The sequence below is a fragment of the Lycorma delicatula genome, chromosome 2, assembly GCF_047948215.1.
Source record: "Lycorma delicatula isolate Av1 chromosome 2, ASM4794821v1, whole genome shotgun sequence".
Classification (NCBI taxonomy): domain Eukaryota; kingdom Metazoa; phylum Arthropoda; class Insecta; order Hemiptera; family Fulgoridae; genus Lycorma; species Lycorma delicatula.
This window is the reverse complement of record NC_134456.1, coordinates 3,266,750-3,288,248: the sequence shown is the minus strand read 5'-3', so window position 1 is coordinate 3,288,248 and position 21,499 is coordinate 3,266,750. Positions and strand designations below refer to the sequence as shown.

Sequence of the window (21,499 nt, the reverse complement as noted above, 5' to 3'; positions counted from 1 at the left end):
TCATAATTTTCATGACTTATATTATTGTAATGCTATAAGTTTTGAAGAGCATGTGTGATACTGCTCTAATAAGTTGTTTAGGGTTGCAAATATTAAATATAGCAAAATACAAGTGATTAAAATAAAATTTTTAAGAAATGTGGTAGGAAAGATGCTGTGGAATCTGGTAAAAGTGCTACAAAAAGTAGACGTAAGAAATAGAGTAATACGGAAGAGAATTGAATAAGCAAAGATGGTTTGGTCGGTAACTTACGGAGAATGGAAAGTATAAAAGTAGTAAAAGAAATGTTTAATTCTAATAATAACACTTAAAGAAAAAGCAAGAAAATATGGTTATATTGTGTAAAGGAAGACTAAAGGAATGAAAAAGTGAACAGAAGTTGAGAAAGTTTTCATGAAAGAATGGTAAAATTACATAATTAAGTGAAAAGCCATATCTATAGCTTAATTCAGAAACTGTGAGATAATGACGATTTAGAATAGTAATGCAAATCATGTATATTTTGTGTTGAAAACTAACTTTTAGATTAAACAAATTGTTGTATTTCCTCAGGATTAAATATTTTTCAATCTGAATGTTTTTTGTGATTACATCTAAATCTAATATTGTGTTATTTGAAAACAATGCGTTCTAGGTAGTGTTATATCAGCCAAATGCTGGTAAAGGTGTTTTGTTGGGTGATGAACCACCGTCTGTTCCATTACGAGGGGCTGATGCAATACATAGCTATGAATCTTTACCAGAAAATCACTGGAAGAAATATATTTATGCTGCAAGATTTGTTAATTTAGTAAAAGCTAAAACTCCTAAAATTACATATTATAGCCAACAAGCTAAATGTCTTTTAATGGAAAATAAACCCAATCCTGATTTTGAAGTCATATTTTATCAAGGTAAGAAATGAAATTTATAAAAAAAATTATTCAATCACCATATTATATAAACTTGTTTTGGTTCAGTTTTGTAATCGATGATATGAAAATAAGAACTGCTCATTTTTTATTTTTTCAATGTCATGTTTGCTTTTTTATTTTAATTAGAAGGTGTGGTTCAAAAGTAAATAGCAATTGGTAACACTGATTGGTTCGTGCATGCACAGTAGCTTTAAGTGGTCTGTTGGGGATGTAACCACCAAATTACTGACAGTTCATTGTATTTTGTATTTTTGTATCTTTTTTGTGTTAAAATGAGTGTGGTAATGACAAATGCTGCTAGTTGTGAAGTTTGATTAGTGATTAGATTTCTAAACGCAATAGGATATAAAGCTGCTGAAATTCACCATAAATTGTGTGAAACATACAGACGTACCTCTGTAAGTAAAGGAAAAATGAGGCAGTAGTGTCTTGATTTTAAGGAAGGCTATTCAAATGTTAATGAACAGAGAAGTGGCAAGCCTAGTATCTGGTCTGACAATCTCTTTGAATGTGTGAATGCAAAGTGAGAGAAAATTGTTGCTTTACCGTTAGCAATATTTCTCTAGTATTTCCACAAACTTCAAAGACAACATTTTTGAGAATCGTAATTGACTCTAGACTATCGTAAATTGTGTGAATGATGGATGCCGAAAATGTTGACAAGTGCTTACAAAGATCACAGGATGATATTTGCACTGCTTTCCTTGATCACTTCAACCAGGAGAGAGACAATTTTTTTCCCATATCGTTAGTTATAAAAAACATGGATTTTGTATGTCATTGCTGAGACAAAACAACAATTCGTGCGGTGGTGTCATTCCAGTTCCCAAATCAAAAAAATTCAAACTGATCCGGTTTTGAAAAAAAATCATGGCAACTGTTTTGGACCAAAAGGGTGTGCTTTTAATTGATTTCATTCATGGTACCTCGAACACCATCGCATCACAAGTCTATTGTGAAAAACTTTCTAAATTGTGCCATGCCATTCAAAACCAACAACGTGGAATGCTGGGATCCGGAATTGCTCTTCTTCACGATAACTCATATCCACACATGGCTGCATGGGATAACAGAAACAATTCAAAAATTCAGATAGGATTTTTTGATCATCCCCTTATATCTTGATGTAACACCCAGTGACTACCATCTCTTCCTGCACCTCAAAAACTGGCTTGCATCTCAATGATTTGAGAAAAGTGAAGAGTTGAAAATCTTGGTGCAAAAGTGGCTACATCGCAGGCAGCGGAATTTTATGCAGTGGGTTTGAAGAAGCTTGTTTCACAATATCAAAAGTGTTTGGAACAAAATTGTGATTATGTAGAAAAATAAGTAAATATATAAGTATTTGAAACCATCTATAAATTTTTCACTTTTCAACTGTTCTCATTTTGTTACTGATTGGCCCTTAAGTTTGAACTGTACCTCACTTAAGGGAAAAATAAAAAAAATGTTTTTATCTTTCATATTCCAAAAGATATGATTTCCAAAAGATTTATATAATAGGGCTAATGTATTATTTTTATGTCATTATTAATTTTGCCAAATTATAATTGCTAGATATTATTCTGGCATTTTTTTTTATATGAACAGTTTATTAATGTTCTATAAAAACAAATTCTATCAAACAAATTATGTTCACCTTAGATCTAGTTTTTCTGTTTTAACAATTCTCCCAAATGTAATTAGCATTCCTTTTTAATTGAATAATCTATTATGCCTTATAGATTTCATTCACGACATACTTCTATGTTCCTTTTTAGTCTTATATTTACATCAGTGTACATTTACAGTTATTTGATGTTTGTATTGTAATACATTATTTTTTTCCTGATAGCTGGTATATTTATGTTAGTTACCTTTTTTTAGTGTTATTTGATTTTCATGCATGATATGTAAATCGGTATTGTTACATGTATCATTTCAATTAATAAAAGTAAGAAAACAAAAAGGCAGATGAGAAATGTTTATGATAAACTTCTTTTTAAAAATAAAATGTATTTGATTGAAGTAAAAAAAAAAAATTGTATATATATTTAATGAGTTGTAGGAAAAAATTAAAACTTTTTAATGGTATTCTGTGTGAACTTTATGCTTTCTTTATTTTAAGTTAATTACCAAAAAATAATTAAGTGCAAGAGAAATGTTCTAGTAAATTCTCTAAATTTACATTTGTTTAGTTTAAACTAATTTTTAATGTGATAAAAATAATTCATACAAAATTTTTAATTACGAGTACATAAATTACTAGTTGACAGTTATGTGAAGTGGTTCTTCTTACATCCTAATTTTCTATTTTCTGCATCGCGTATTCCTAGTGTTTAAAAAAAACAAAACCAAAGTACAAGATATGTATAACATTTATAGCAACTAAACTGAATTTCAGATTCTTAGAGGCTTTTAAACTTAATTATTCAAAAATAAAAATTTATTGTCATAGAGAAAAGACAAAAGCAGTATAGTGCAAGAGAGGCATACAATTGAATTTCTGTAAATGAGGTAATTTATTCCTTGTTTCAAGTAACAAAGTTACTTACAATTTATATGTAAAAAAAAAATAATATATATTTTGTTTTTAGTTCATAGCATTTTGACTTACTTGACTATAAATAAATTTAATATATATAATTGTAATCACAATCACAGCAAAAACAGAATTATGTTCAATAATGATAATGGAATGATGCATGAAAAATACCATGCTGACTAAGACTTCAATCCAAAACCTGTGGATGAAAGGGAGAGTCACTACTACTTCATCATAAAAATCAGTGCAATGGTAGCTGATTAGAAAAAAGCACGTACATTGATGTTAATGAAATAAATAAAAAAATTAATAAATAACATTCAGAACAGATAAACAAATTCATAACGAAATTGATAGAATCTTCATTTAAATTAATTACCCATGTTCAAAGGAAAGCCCCTTCAAACATGTTTACAAATAATAATTATATAAGTAAAATATTTTATATTATAAACAATAGTATAAGATTCATTCAGAATTGTGTATGTTCTCTAGCTACTGCCCAAGTAAACATGAATTATTAAGTCATAAGAACCAGGTTCAGATCTGCAATTGGTGAAAAGTGAACCAGAAGTTAAATATAGAACACTGCAACTATTTTGCATGGTCAAAATGAATTGTGTGCACACATTCTCAACTCTTTTTGATTTTGAAAATTGATTCCTGTAACTTCACTAGTAAGGTTGATTAGAATTTTATTTACTTTTACAACATTTTCTACACTGAACAGTTGCTCTTTACTGACTTCTGGAAATTTTCTGAATACCATGTGTCATAGAGAAAAGACAAAAGCAGTATAGTGCAAGAGAGGCATACAATTGAATTTCTGTAAATGAGGTAATTTATTCCTTGTTTCAAGTAACAAAGTTACTTACAATTTATATGTAAAAAAAAAATAATATATATTTTGTTTTTAGTTCATAGCATTTTGACTTACTTGACTATAAATAAATTTAATATATATAATTGTAATCACAATCACACTCTACCAGTGGTCGGGAAACTCATTAGTCAAAAGAGCCAAAGATCAGCAATATAACAATTAAGATATATTTTGAGAGCCAAATTTCTTTTTAAGAACCATGTTTTTAGGAGCTGGTTTAAACTCGCTACTAACATTAAATAAAACCAGATATAGTAATAATAATCTTATTTATAGATAAAAAAAGATTTTTACATTAAAATAAAAATATTACAACACATTTATTATGAACAATGACCTTGCATTTCCTTGGAAAGTTTGGATAAGTCAGATTTGTATGTCATTGTTTTTAATTTAGGCAGGATTCTAGATTCTCATCGGTAAGATGATTTCTCAATTTACTTCTGATAAGGTTTATACTTAGAAAAAGATTGTTCCCATGAATATGTAGAGCTAAAGAGTGAAAAAACAGCAAATGCTAGTTTTTTAACTTATCATATGAGTCAGGAATACTATTCTAGGTGTTGAAAATGTTCATGTCTTCCTTCTCCAGGTCCTTCAAAGCCGATCTCATTTGCTGTGAACTATATCGCATAAATTTTTCTCCAATTTTTCTATATCAGCATTAAGGTAAGGTATTCAGATTTGGGACTCCATAATTCTTTGGTTTTTAATTCCAGTAATTGCATTTCAAGAGTGCCAATGTCAATATTAAAGAATTCATTTCTGTTACGTCAGCATCAAGAGGTTTTTAACATCGCTATGCTATTTCTGAATTCCTTAAACCTCTAGAAAAACTTTCCTCATATTTAAAATTGTTGTTTTGAAATAGTAAATGTCAATTACCGAGTTATTTTCTTGGCAATGCTTCAGCAGGCTTGAAAACTGAATTAATATTTCTCTTTCAAAGTCTTGAGCAAAAATGAAGGGATATCTTATTTTCGAATGAAATGACTTCTTCCAACATCGAAAAGATTGTGTTTCCTTACCCCTTTAGTTTACAATGTAAGATTATTTAGAAGTCTCTCCAAATTTGATTTCTTGTTGTGTGCCAATTTTTCTTGATAAATAAGCCAGGTTGGAAGGCCATTTGAGTTTTGTATAATAGTAATGATTCAGTCCATTCAACTTTAAATTCACAGTTTTCATCTTCCGTTTTTCTTTGCTTCTTCTTTGTAACCATGTCAAATAGATGGAACCTAAAAACATGTTTTGTTTTATAACAATAAAAACAGCAACGCAAATTTATAATAACTTATTAAATTGATGCCAAAAATAACTATGAGACCTGCGGCTGGTTGAAAGATTCAAGTAGCTTAAAGTGCTAAGTAGGTACTCTTGTTGCTCATGTGAGACTACGGCACACCCGGCACTGGCCACTGTACACACAAATTGTGACTAACTTGCTCTCGCTTAGTTCCTGCATTAGTCGCTTGTGCCTCCTCTGTAGCTACGTGTGCTACATCAACCTGACTGACACCCCCAGTCGTCCACATGTAATCTAAATCAATTCATGGCAGAGCCACACTCAAGTGGGTAAACAGCTGCATGTGGCCACAGTTTACCGGCCATTGCACTATACTAATCAATACAAGTTTTGCATACTTCTTGATGGCAGTATAAGCATCTAGGAAAAAATTTCTATCCATGATGTCAATGACTGATCATAGTTTAGTTTGTTATATCTTTAGGAAAAAAGTAATCCAAAACTTCATTTCACTGACATTTTATATTAAGTATGAACATATTGGAAAAATGTCTATATCATTGTTCTCAAAATTCTTCAACAGTAATCCTGTTATGATTGATTGTAGTGGTTGCCTGCATTTTTCTTTTTTCTTCAGTTGTATGTAGTTCACCCTTGGTCTATACCTATGCCTTTGCCTAAATTTGATGTTTACACAGGCATTAAGATACAGGAGTATTTCCAACTGTGAATAAAATTCAGTTAGAAATGAAAAGATATATTTTATTTACTGATAGTAGTAATAGGTCAGTTTGGCAAATACAGGTTTTTATTTTTAGTAAATGAATGACAGTCTAAAATTTATACCTGAACAATAAAACATTGTGCTTGCTCAAATATCACCTTTCAGAAAAATGAATCTATTTAAAACATAAAATTACAGTAATTGATTTTTTGTTTGAATGTCTAATAACAATTTAACAAAATATATTTGGCTCTAGATGTATAAAATTATTTTAAAAAAGGTGGTAATGCTACATTCAGGTTTCAAAAACATGGGTTTTTACAGTCACTGTCATCAGTGCATCATTTTTAAGCAATGTGTCACAGTTGAATACCAATCAAAAATGAATAGTCCTTTTTATAGATTAGTTTAAAAATCATCAGTGTCTAAATTTATTGGAAAAGCTCTCAGTTGTCATAAACACCAATTACCACTCGATTCAAAAATATCTTAATATATTACATGGCATGAGGCAGTTCATTCTACCTGTATCGGTGCTGATGCAGTCGCAGCGACTGCAAGAATTGCAGCAATTGAATTGATTTTTACTCTAGTAAAAAAAGAGTTGCTCTGAAAAAAAAATTAAAATTAAGAATAGTCTTTGTTTAATATATTAATCATTAGATTTTATGATGGTAAATGACCAGCAAAAATAAGTGCCTTCCAAGTAGTAATGAAAAATAATTTTAATAAAAAACCGATAAGAAACAAAGTGATAAGATAAGTTGTGATAGTAAAAGAGTATGGTGATGAAACAGCTGCTATTAATAGTAAGGATGCATAAAAAAAAATTGTGATTCTCATTGTGCGAATCGCAGTATAGTTGTGTATTAATTCTTATTTTAAATTAGTGCTGAAGTTAAGAATGTGAAAATAAAGGTACTCAATGATAATACAGTATTGGTAGAGTGATGTATGTATGTTGACAACAAAGAAAAAAGAAGTCAGACATTTGAGAATATTATAAGATTTAGTTATAGAAGTTTTTATTCTTTTAACTAGCACATCAATAATTTTTGATATTAAACTCACGGGATCTGAGTAGCTAATATAAACCTTTTTTTAATAGATATTTAATTCTTATATATTTGATTTTTTATTATATACAGCAGGTTATTTTAAGTTTATTAAAAATATACTTTTGATATATTTTATTAAACAAAATATATAATAAAAACATTTATTTTTAATGCTAGCATTTATTCTGGATAACAAGTGGTTAGTATTCATATTTTTTTATTATATATCTTGCATTTTTATTCATTTTTTTCATAGTGTTGTTATTAATTAAATATTTACTTAAATTGACTGAAAATACATCCTTGCACATATATCCGCATGTAGCAACTGATATAACAAAACTTGCTTCTGTTTTATAAATTAAAAACTTAAAGAAAAAATCAAAACTTGAAAAGATTTTAATTTATTTTTTTAATTTTTGTTTTAGTTTTTTGTTTTTATAATTTAACACTATGCTGCTTTTCAAAAATTGAATCTAAAAACTGTTTAATTAATCACAGTGTAAAATGAATATAGAAGAAACCATGTGTTTTGATATTAGTTTCTGTAAATAACAATTTGCTAACAAGCATGCAATGTTTTTACCACTGTATTATATGTTAGTCAGTCAAATCAAATGATCAATAGATATATCAAACAATCTAACGTAATAGTTCATATCAGAGCTCATATATCAGGTTAACAGGAGTGTGATCATTTTTTCAAAGGTAAAATTCAACCTATCATGTTACTACATTCCTTTTTTCTTCATTCCGATTTCATTTGTGTGGTTTCCATTGTTTACAGAAAAAGTTTGAAATGTGATAATTCTAAAGAAAAAGTTAATAATTAATATTTTTTATTGTGAAATATTAAGCTAGTCCGCTCTAATTTTAGCGAACAGTCTAATCATAAGTGCTATAACTGATGAGTTTATTGAAAATGAGAGTTGTAACAAACAATTAGTAAATAATATGAATTTTTCTTAAGTGTTATAGTAATCATGAGGGCTCATTATATCAGCAATTTAACCGCTAAAACATTGCTAGGCCTAAAAGTTGGTCTTCATCAAATATTCTGTATAACTGGGCTTCATGCAAAATTTGATGTAATTTTTTGCAACCATTGTGAGACCACAAAACAGCCTAGTTAGGTGGTTTCTATTCACACAGTGCAGTGTTTTTTTGTAAATCTGTTCATTGACTGTGTCCCCTTTTATCTCTTTGATTCTTGGCTGTAAGGAAAATATCTTACAGATATTTTCCAAGATGTTTTCCTCTTTTCTTTTTTCTCCATTTATTTCACTTTTGCTATTTTTATCTACAATCACGTATAGAAATATTCAAAGTCTTTCTCTTCTATCCTAAATTCAGTTTCATATAATACCACTGTGTGTATAAGGCAATTAGCAAACCTCTTCCTTGGTTTAATTGGGATCTTTTTAGCTGTCAGCAGTCCTTTAAACTTTTCAAAAGCTTTTTTCTCCATAGCTATTATGATTCTTGTAACAAAATAGTGTTCCAAGAAACTGGCTTACGGCTAAAGTGGAATTTTTTCAAAAAAGAAAATTATAAAACTTTCAGAGGTGTTAATTTATTGGATAAATTTTATAATATTTATTCCCGTACTAATAATAGTAGATAACAAAATATTACTAAAAGTTTAAGAAGAAATGAACAGACAGTATTTAGAAATGATTGCTTAGTAGTGGATGTTATTTTCACAATAAAAAAAGTTATTAAAAAATGAAGACAATTTAATTTGGAACATACTAAAAAGTTCATTGATTTTGGAAAAAGCTTTCAAGAGTATGGATAGACAAAAACTAGTTGTTTATAATAAATAGATGCTTTTCTTTGTCTTTAGTAAAGCCTATTAAAATCTTCTCCCTCTATGAATCATGAGACCTTGCTGACGGTGAGGGAGCTTGAGAGCTCAGTGATACAGAGTAGCTGGATCGAAGGTGCAACCATATCAGAGAGGTATCTGTTATGAGCCAAACTAAGGAATGATTCCTAGAGAGGACAGAAGCTCTTTCAGTAGTTGTTAAGGGCATAGGTCAGGACGACTTAAATGGCCATATCAACATCACTCAATAGTTCTCTGAATTTTTATATAACAAAGATGAAGATGCCTACCTTGGTAAAATATTCTGGAGGTAAACTAGTCCACTGTTCGGATCTACAGGTGGGGGACTACTAAGGAAGGGGTCACCAGAAAAGTAAAAAATAACATTCTACGAGTCAGAGCGTGGAATGTTAGAAGTCTAAAAATGGTTAGTAGGTTATAAATATTTAAAGAGGAAAATGGATAGATTAAATGTAAATGTAGTAGTAATTAGCGAGGTTCGGTGGGAAGAGTTAAACGATTTTTGGTCAGGTGATTTTAGAATAATTAACTCAGCTTCAAATAAAGGGCAGGCAGGAGTGGGTTTCATAGTGAACAAGAAGAGAGTGAAGAGAGTAGAGTATAAATAATTGTAATAATGATAAAATCAAAACCTTAGTCAATAATGATTGTTAATGTCTATATGCCTGTAAGTGCACATGATGATGAGGATGAGGTAGAGTGTGTATACGAAGAACTTGACAAAGCAATTGAACACATAAAACGTGATGAAAATTTAATAGTAGTTGGAGATTGGACTGCAAGCATTGGAAAAGGCAAGGAAGGTAATATAGTGGGTGAATACGGGCTGGGGAAAAAGATTGAAAGAAAAAATATAATTCTTCTACTAAAATCATAATAGAAGAATATACAGCCAGGTGATACTGCAAGATATCAGATAGATTATATCATGGTTAAGTAAAGACTTAGAAATCAACTTGTCGACTGCAAAGCTTACCCTGGAGCAGACATTGATAGTTACCGTAATTTAGTGATAATGAATTGTAGATTTGGGTTTAAAAGAAAAGGTATCAAATGAATCAGTGGAATTTAAAGAAGCTTGAGGAAGAGGAGGTAAAGAAGTTTTTTGAGGAGGACATCGCAAGAGGTCTGAGTAAAAAAGATAAGGTAGAAAATGTAGAAGAAGAATCAGAGAATGTTAAAAAGGAAATTCTTAAATCTGCAGAAGCGAACTTAGGTGGAACAAAGAGAACTGGTAGAAATTCTTGGATATCAGTGGATATATTGTTGCTGATGTATGAACGTAGAAAATATAAGAATGCTAGTGATGAAGAAAGTAAAAGGAACTATTGACAATTAAGAAATACTATAAATAGGAACTGCAAACTAGTGAAACAAGAGTGGATTAAAGAAAAGTGTTCAGCAGTGAAAAGAGAAATGATCTTTGGTAAAATAGACGGAGCATACAGGAAAGTTAAGGAAAATTTTGTGGTACATAAATAAAAATCTAACAATCTGTTAAACAAAGATGGTACACCGATTTATATTTCGAAAGGAAAGGTCGATAGGTGGGTGGAATATATTGAAGAGTTATACAGAGGAAATGAATTAGAAAATGGTGTTACAGGGAATGAAAGGGGAGAAACAACACTGAAATATGAATTTAAGAGAGCATTAAAAGATTTTAATGGCAGAAAGGCTCCTGGAATAGATGGAATACCTGCAGAATTACTGTGCAATGCAGGTGAGAAAGTGATAGATAGATTACACAAACTGGTGTGTAATATTTACAAAAAAAGGGGAAGTTCCATCAGACTTCAAAAAGAGTGTTATAGTCATGATACCAAAGAAAGCAGGAAGATAAATGTGAAGAATACAGAGAAAAATTAGTTTAACTAGTCATACATTAATAATATTAACTAGAATTCTGTATAGAAGAATTGAGAGGAAAGTGGAAGAATTGTTAGGAGAAAACCAATTTGGTTTCAGGAAAAGGATAGGGTCAAGGGAAGTAATTTTCGTGCTCAGATTAATAGTAGAAGTAAGATTAAAGAAAACCAAACCAACATACTTGGCATTTATAGACCTAGTAAAGGCATTTCATAACGTAGGCTGGAATCTGATGTTCAGCATTTTAAAAAAATTAAGGTTCAAGTACAGAGATAGAAGAACTAATGCTAACATAACATTCACAGGCACCAAACAGCAACAGAAATAATAATTGAAGAACATTAGAAACAAGCCATAATAAAAAAGGGAGTCTGACAAGCATGTTTCCTATCCCCGTTTTAATCTTTACATAGAATAAGCAGTTAATGATATTAAAGAACAATTTAGATCCAGAGTAACAGTACAAGGTGAAAAGATAAAAATGCTACGATTTGCTGATGATATAGTAATCCTAGCTAAGAGTAAAAAAGAATTAGAAGAAACAATGAACGGCATGGATGGAATCCTATGCAAGAACTGACGCATGAAAATAAAGAACAAAATGAAAGTAATGAAATGTAGTAGAAATAATGTAGATGGACCACTGAATATAAAAATAAAGAGAAAAGAATATGGCGGTAGAAGAATTTTGTTATTTGGGAAGTAGAATTACTAAAGATGGACGAAACAGAAGCGATATAAACTGACGAAAGCACAGGCAAAACGAGGCTTCAGTCAGAAATATAATTTCTTTACATCAAAAATTAATTTAAACGTCATGAAAATACTTTTGAAAGTATATGTTTGGAGGTAGCATTATATGGAATTGAAACTTGGACGATCGGAGTCCCTGAGAAGAAAAGATTAGAAGATTTTGAAACGTGGTGCTATGGAATTATGTTAAAAATCAGATGGGTGGATAAAATGAAATGAAGAGGTGTTGCGGCCAATCAATGAAGAAAGAAGCATTTGGAAAAATATAGTTAAAAAAATAGACAGCCTTATATGGCACATATTAAGGCATCTTGGAATAGTCGCTTTAGTATTGGAGGGTCAAGTAGAAAGGAAAAATTGTGCAGGCAGGCAATGTTTGGAATATGTAAAACAAATTATTAGGGATGTAGGATGTAGGGGGTGTACCGAAATGAAATGACTGGCTCTAGGTACGGAATCTTGGAGAGCTGCATCAAACCAGTCAAATGATTGAAGATAGAACAAAAATTGAAAGCTTGTATCAAAACACTTAAGCAATAGACTTAAGAATAGACAATAGAATTGGACTTAAGCAATAGGTTGACACAACTTGAAAAATTAAGGCAGGCTTGCTGCATGTCATTAATCTGTTTAAACATATATGAGGTTGTTCAAAAAATTGTACAATTTATATTTTGCTATAACGCAAAATTTTACGTTATATTGTTGCTCCTGAAAATCGCACATAACAAAAATTGTTACTAACACATTGCACTCAAATAACAATAACACGAAAAATAATCAAGATATTAACAATCCAAGAACATGCGGTTACAGAGGAAATTATGCGGAACAAAATGCTGCCAACCACATGTCACTAAATATATCCATTGGCGCATAATTAAAAATGTTCAGTTATTTTCTGAACTGTTCTCATATTTTTACAACAAAGTATATAGATGGAGATTAAATTTTGACTCGGGAATGCAGTTTATTTCTGCCAAGAATCTTAATATTATTTTATGGGCAGATAATGCACATCCAAGAAAATTAAGACCAGGTACAGTAGGAAATATACAAGCTCCAAAGTATTCGTAAAAAATTAAAGGCTTTGAAAGGCAAGTATTCCAAAAAGATCAAATGTAGAATTTGACAGAAAAATCGTAGAGGAAGCATCACATTTTATATATCTGGACTGTGATATATCTTTTAAATTCTGATAATGATATTACAGTTGAACTAAGCAAATTCTTACACATTTGCTGAACAATCTGTAGACTCCTAAAAAATAAAACAAGATTAAAATTTTATAAAATGATCCTCGTGCCTGTGTTAATATACGACAATAAGCCTTGGATTCTTTCTAAAAGAGAATGTAGTAGAAGTAAGTTTTCTGCAAGATGTTAGTGGTTGCACATTAGAAAGTCAGTTAAGAAATTATGATATCTGAAAGGTTTGAATATTTTTTTAGAGAAAAGAATAAAATTAAAAAAATTGATCCTACACTTGGAGAAGATAATGAATAGAGTTTTACAGAGATTTTGGTTGTTCGCAATAAAGATAATTTCTGAAACAGATAGGAGTGCCTAAACATATAATTAAGAAGAAAGAATATTGTGCTTCTTACTTTTTCTACTCAGCTTCTATGCAGTCACCAGTTTTCCCAAGCATGATTTCACTTGCCATGTAATATTAACTTTCAGTTATTAATAACAAAGCCCTTGGGTATCTCAAGCTTTATTTGCTAAGCAAAAACTTTTCAGTAATATCCTTTCATTACCTCTTACCTTATTAATTATCTATGACTATTTAGTTAATGTTTTTATGATTTATTGTGCTACTTAATTAATGTAATTAATTGATTAATTCAAAATATTATAGGTGGTAAAATAACATGGAGTGGCAATGAAGTTAAATTAATTGATACTGATGGAAAACCCATTTCTGTTCAGTTAACACCTAAAACATTCAGTGACACTGTTCATCAGCAAGAAAGTGATTTTAAACTTCCTGTTTTATTATCAAATGAGTTACCAACACATGTAGAACATTTGTGGGAACATTTTCATCAGGTAAGAAATTAATATGACACTTTATCTCATAACTTATTGATGTTTTTTCACCAAGATCATGATTAGGCTATTGTATATTCAGAGGTTAGAACATTGGCTTCACTTCAACCTGGTCCATGGTTCAGAAGTCAAGCAAAGTTTTCATCATAACTGTAGAAACAAAAAGTTACTTTAATCAGAGCTAATAATGAATAAATAAATTCTAGTGTATATGAAAATTGGAGTAATTGTATAGAAGTTTAACCTAAATAAAGCTCTGATAATTCAGATTTTGGTATGGTGCGAGGTAAAAAAAATTATTCATTTCATAACAGATATATGTGAACATCATTTAGCTTTATCATAGCTACAATTTTACTTCATTATTTTTATAATACAAATGAAAGTACCTCATGAAATACAGCTATATTGAAATACTGTATGCTTTAACTTTTTTAAAAAGGTTTATTTTACTGTAAACTGCGGGATAAATTACACATAATTATGTTAGTTAATATTTTTATGGCCCTGGACAAAATTTAACCCTATGTTCATGCAGTAATATCTACGCACCGGGATGGGGAACAATATGGAACTTCTGTACTTTCAATTATGTTGGCCAGTGGGGCAATGGCATTGCTCAGGAGCTCCCCTGAGTACAGGATTAGTAGTCCTGAGCTGGTCACGGTTGCATCTCAGTTTTGCTATTTGCAGCGGGGTCAGGAGGCATGCATGTGATTTGTTTTTACCAAACGTGTGGAAGGGTTCAGATGGGAAGTGCTTATCCCTCCTCCCAGTTGTGATCAGTGATTTGAGATATGCCAATCTCTCCAGCCACACCTTGTGACAAATTGACTGGCAAACTTTTTTATGGAGATATCTACAGGATGATTCAAAGAAACAGGAAAATTTGAAAGTTGTATTGGTAGCTGTGGGCGATTGGTACCACTTGATGTGGCAACAGCCTCTCTAACCTAACCTGCCATTTAGTTGTTATGGATCCTTGGAGTGGTGTGCAACGTGCATTTGCTATCAAAGCGTTTTACAAAAACAATGACAGTGTGGAGGGAGCACGTAGAGAATTTCGGCATCATTTTAATCTGGGACGGCACGATCGTGTTCCATTAAAACATGGATATCTAATTTTGAGGAAACTGGTTCGGCAATGAAAAAGAAACCTCCAGGCCATGAGCGAACCATCCATACACCTCAGAATGTGCAAGCTTTACAAGATGCTGTCACATGAAGTCCACATCGGTCAATCCGTCGTCCCTCAGCATCTTTACAATTGCATAGTTCAAGTGTTCGAAAAATATTAGTGAATATTAATTCCATCCGTACAAGTTGCAGATCGTCCAGGAACTGAAACCGAATGATGCAGTTGTGCGAGCACAATTATGTAATGTAATGCTTCAGAAGATAAATAATAACGAAGAGTTTGTTCACGAACTGTGGTTGTCAGACGAAGCGCATTTCCACCTCAGTGGATTTGTTAACGAGCAAAATTTCAGATACTGGGCACAAGAAAATCCTATGCAGCTACACCAGTATCCGTTGCACAGCCAGAAAGTGACCCGTGTGGTGTGCTATGTCATCTTACGGTGTTATAGGCCCTTATTTTTTTGAGGATGACAACGGTCTTGCGATTACAGTGATGTCGGCTCATTACGTAGTCATGCTGGAAACTTTGTTGTGGAACAACAAAAGAGATTTCCACCAATTCTTAACACAGCCTGGTTTCAACAAGACGGAGCAACGTCACGTACTGCACGAATATCGATGGCAACTGTACGCCGATTGTTTGGACAACATGTCATTTCACAAAATGGTGACATTAGATGGCCTCCCAGATCGCCTGATCTCTCAGCTTGCGATTACTTTTTGTGGGGTCACCTTAAAAGCAAAGTGTTCCATAGTAGACCTGCTACAACAGAAGAACTGAAGGCAAAGATCCGAGAAGCAATTGCGGAAATTCCAGTTGAGATGTTACGTCAAACCGTGAACAATTATCGAAGAGACTTCGTGAGTGTTTACGTAGAAGAGGAGGTCACCTGCAACATGTCATCTTTAAAAAATAAACTAAAATGTATGTATCCTAAAATGGCAACATTTGTACAATTACATGAAATAAAATTCATTTTCTAAAAAAACATTTTTCATTAAGTTATTTAATTTTTTAAATTTTCCATTTCTTTGAATCACCCTGTACTTCCACAGTTTCTGCGGCAGTGGAAACACATAAAAACCATTGTCTTGGAGAGCATTTGTCTTCATAAGCAAAACAAAGGTAAAGTGTTGCGTCTACAAATACGGAAAAGATGGCTCAAACCAACTTTCAACCTAAAAACAGTGTAGTGATACTGAAATATTTACTTGTAAAGAAGGTTATTTTGGGCAGAATATCCTTTTGTGGTAGATCGTGACACCACAAACTGCAGGAGGGCTGGTAAAGGAGGTTACAATGACTGCTGTAGGATTGTTTATTGAAACTGTCTACGATTTACAATTGTCACGGTTACTGAAGGTGAAGAAAATTGAGGACTGTTAGACATTGAGGTTACACTGCATGGTACTCTAAATACTTCAAAGGGGATGATCATGTGCAAGGACTTGTTGAACTGCACAGAGAAAATCGTTGAGTAATTGAATGAACGGGGAGTTGTAGCATGTCACCGATTGAACACATGACAACAGTGAAGTTGTAACATCCACATGGCATGTCCAATGATCCAAAGTGTCCAGAAAAAATAATGGCCAGCTTCCACAGATTAGATGTTCATCCATTCAACCTGAATTCCATTGCATTGCAGTACTTTCGATGTCAAAGATTTTGGCAATGGCAGTATGTAGTACAAGGAAACAGATCCGTGTTTGTGGTGAGCCATTGCATCCTGATGACTTGTACAAAGATCTAACTGTCTGTCAACTTTCATGTGAATCATTTTACAAGATTGGGAACGTTTCATTCGACTTGAGAACATTCTGCCCAATGTACAAGGAAGAAGTAGCAATTCAAAAGATGAAGAGCATTCAAAATGTGAGCCACTTTGAAGTAAGGAAGATTGTCCAAAGTAGATTGCTGAAGCTAATGTTGTATGCACAGGTTACTGCAGCTCCTGCAACTTCTTTCAAACCGAAAGATGTAATGCAGAGTTAGCATTGGTGTTAGCGAGTATGGTTGAACATATTGTTAATAAGAAATTTAGTAATCGTCTAATTAGAGAAGACAGCCCAAAACTGATAAAGAAAAGAGCAAATATCATTAAACAAAAGAGTTCTTCCGTATTGAGGAATAAATCTTTAACCAGTTCCAAGGAGAAGGAAAGTGAAACCAAAATACAGAGGAAGTCTGAAGCCTGGGGAAAGAAAAAATTCCAATTCAGGGAACTGAGGAACAATAGATAAAGATGTTAGCAGAAGAGGATATTTTACAAATAAGAATGGAGTCCCTGAAAGCATGGAGGGCTTTAAGTAAGAGGGAGAGTTCTTTACCTGCCCAAACATTTTATTAGTGTATGCCTCAAGCTTAGACTCTGATGCAATCTCACCGTACCATCTACGGCGGTATCATCTGATGCCAGCAGCTAGATATCCATCCTCCATGTAATACTGTTGAGGATTGGAAGATTCCATCTCTGTGGCCTCATACATCCTAGAAATAGAGGTGGAGGTCATCAAGAAAACGGGGAAAAGAAAGAAAAAATGATTGAAGTTTATTACAAAGACAACACTTTTTTATGCTTTTGTACATTCTGTAATTTTTAAATACTTAAGTAATTGTTTTAATAATTATGTTCCTTGAACCGGATTTGATGATTTGACATTTCTTTAAAAAATGGATGTGAGTTTTAAGTGGTAAGGCCCCTATACAGCCTTGCCATCTTGTGCTATTTTGGGTTTTTAATGTATGATGACATGTTTGTTTTTTCTTTAATGATCTGATAAGACCAGTCATATGACTAGGTTGCTAGTTATTTTATCAAGGAGGAAAAACTTCTTTTTTTTCTGTGAAAAGGGCTAATGACTGTAACAGTTGAAAGTGAGATATGATCCTCCAATTCTTTAATAAAGTGGACAGTTACACAATTGCTGAAATATTAGTTCTTAACATCAAATATTTAAATAATTATTAATTCAACAATTTTACATGACATATTAGGATAGAGTAAAAGTCCGTTTATTACTCATATTACTAGATCAGTATTATTCTTATCTATGTGAGTTTCTGACTAAAAAAAGTTTCAGATTTCTGGTGTGTCATATAAATAAAAGTTAATAATATTAACTATTCCGTTTATTTAACTCCTGTATACCGGTTACAAATGTTAATTCCGACCTTACAGTGTAAAATATTCAGTTTTTATTATTGGATTATTTGGTGAATAATCATATGTCATATCAAATAAATGAAAAAGAAACAATCATACTGGAAAAAGAAAAATAACATGAAGAAATATATCTCAAAAAGAGGAAGAAAATGTTAAAACCAAAGAAAGAATAAAAACGAAGAAATTGTTACAAACAAAACAAAAAAATAAACAGGAAGAATATGTTGCAAACAAAGAAAGAATAAAAAGATGATAAATATAAAAATATAAGAAGATGATAAATATAAAAATATAAGAAGATGATAAATATAAAAATGAAGAAAAGATTAAGACCAAGGAAAGAATAAAAATATTAAGAGAGGATGATGAATACAAAGAAAGAAAATTTGAAAACTAGAGAACGTGTACACAAATTTAGATCAGAAGAATTATTTCAAACCAAAGAGCAAGTAAATGATTGGCAACAAAAAACAAATAAACGAAATGATGATAAACTCTGACCTAGGGAGAATATTGTCTTGACAATTTAAGAGGCATAAAGAACTAAAAGATAAAAATTTTTTGCAATTTATTAAAGATCGGGCATTTATGCCTTAGTGTATATGTTCATGTGAGGGTCTATTTTTCAGTCACTCTATAGTTAACTTTAATGAAGATTAAACAGAAGTTTCACAAACTCTATTACATATACACGTATGTAATAATAATGCCTATTAAATTACATATACACATTTTTAAAAGTACATAAAATTTTATTTCACTAATAACTTCTGAATATTTCATATTTATTGTTTTTATTGAATATTAATTATTGTAAATTTTTTTTTATAATCACAGGTTAATAATTATTAATAAATCAATATATTTAAGTTAAAAAAAAGAAAAGGAGATGAAGTCTGATTTGAACCAATGTGCCTTCCCCTTGTGTGATCCAAATATTTCATTAATTAAAATTTCATTTGACTATAACTCTGAAACCAATGAAAATAAGTAGCACTTATGATATTATATCTTTGAAAATCTCTAAGTGAGGGCTTATTACTGAAGTCCAAAATCCAAATTTTGTGGGATTTTGGGCTTTTATGTACACTTTTGGTTCAGTCGATTACAATCAAAAGGGGAGGTGCACAACTAGATGTTACTACCATCCAAAATCCAAAATTTCAACATCCTATGGGTAGTCGTTTTTGAGTTACACGAGATACATACAGATGTCATGCCAAAACTAGTCAAAATGGATATTTCTGTTGAAATGTGATAATCAAAATTTTTCATGATCACAATACTTCCTTTACTTTGTACAAGTAAGTAAAAATAGCTTATTTAATGTTAGTAAACTGGTCAGAATAGGTATTTCAATAATTTATTAAAAAAAAAAATTGAAACGATAATAAGGTCTTTTCTCATCTGCAGAAGCAGTAATTAATTTTACTGCTGTCTAACATAGAAGTAAGTGTTTTGGTTGATGAAGATGAGTTTTTAGCAAAATATTATGTTTACTACTTAATTGCCTTTATTGTGTTGGTTTGTTTCACTGTTACTGCATTTATCTACTATAAATAAATAAAGTACAAAAAATTAAAAAAGCAGTTGTCTAACGTAATTTTTTCTTTTGAATTTAAACATTTCTCAATAAATTTGAATAATGTTTAACAAAGTTTAAGGCACTGGTTCTTAAAACATGTGACACGTTTATTAAATATGGCACTAAATATTCTTTATTTTTCCATACTGTTACTGGTGATTTTGCTTACTCATGTTTTTGGTAATTCAAGAGGGTTATCATGCAGTGTTATTGGATTATCAAAACTGTATTGTGGGAGAAAATAATTGTAAGTGAAATTTTTTATTTTATTTTATTTTACAGTGCTATGAACATTGCAGGCAGTTGGAATCTGTATTAGAGAAATTATATAGTGATTCACCATTGAATTGCCCTACCAGTTGTTTTCCTGTTATAGTTGGTCGCCGACCAAATTCTACTCTTCTACCATTGTCAGGAAAAGAAAATTTGAATGATGATTTATCACCTACTACATCTAATATTGTTAGTATTATATAACTTTTTCTTAAGTTAAATATTTTGTGTATTAATAAAACAGATAAAACTCTGCTAAACTGAGATTCTGGGTTCAATTTTCAGTGGATAAAGTTCTGGATTTTTGAGAGAGAGACAGAATGCTATCTTTCAATATAATATCTCTCTATTAACTAAAAATAATTTTAATTTATGTTTCTTTAATTGCACATACAATTGAAGAGATTCATAATTTGACCTGTATGGATTTATGTTTAAATGGAGCTGTAATTTTATGAAAGCATTAGTTTAAGTGCATAATTTAATTCAATGGTAGATAATGAAGAAAATCCACTTTTCAAACTTAAATTGAGCTTACCTCAAGAATGACTTGACCAATCTTCATCAAATTTTCACATTCACAACTTCAGATACACTACTACAGTATACATAAATTTCAATGAAATTGATCTTGTAGTTTTGGAGTTTTTTTTAGCGAGAAAATTTTATATATATGTATATATAAGCATAAGGAAACACCTAAGATATTTTCATACTATTCATACCTTGAAACGTAAAAAAAAAAATCATTTTTATTCACCACTATCACCATCTGACTGAAAGTAATCAAACATTTCTTCGAAAAGTTGGTAAAAAAAATACCACAATTACTTAAAAAAAGCTAGTTTCACTGTAGTATTTTAGTTTTGCAATATTCCAAAATGTGATCTGGTACGAATGAAAGGGGTTGCTATCCAAAAAATCAATCACATGATTGTAACATAACATGGACAAAAAACACTGAAAGCAATATTATTTTCAAAAATCATTACATCAGTATTTCTTTTTTTTAAATTAAAACCAGAAATCCCCTCTTCTCAAGCACTTATTGTGGCAGAATTTTTCTGTATCTTCAAGCATTATTTTTAAGGGAGCCATAGCTTTTCCAATAGGCACTGTAATTTAGACCTACTGACCATCCCACCAGACTAGAATACAAAAAGGAGTCCCTGAGGCAGTGCATACCAAATATCCACTGGTTCTTAACATCCTACTAGTCAGCAGCATAGAAAACCCAGCTACATGAGAGCTGCAGCCTCAAAATAGGGAAAAGGGATCAAGGATGAGAAAGCAGATGGGTGGTGAAAAAGGACGATTTATCTCTTCTGTCAAGATAAAAATAAAAAGTTAAAAAAGGATTGAAAAGCATTATTTTTCACATTTTGGTTTGTTTACTATAAAGTGTTTTTATACTTCTATTCATTATTAACTTTGGCCTTCATCTGGGTTGTTTCATTATGCA

General features: G+C 31.2%; 1 protein-coding gene across 1 annotated transcript in view; it reads left to right on the top strand.

Annotated features, from left to right (window-relative positions):
• SAK (polo like kinase SAK) overlaps positions 1-21,499 on the top strand; it is a 51,940-nt gene that overhangs the window by 27,820 nt on the left and 2,621 nt on the right. Inside the window, exons 10-12 of the mRNA XM_075357497.1 lie at positions 636-894; positions 13,682-13,872; positions 20,047-20,226. Of these exons, the coding sequence (XP_075213612.1) occupies positions 636-894; positions 13,682-13,872; positions 20,047-20,226 (630 nt within the window). The remainder of the gene's footprint in view (positions 1-635; positions 895-13,681; positions 13,873-20,046; positions 20,227-21,499) is intronic.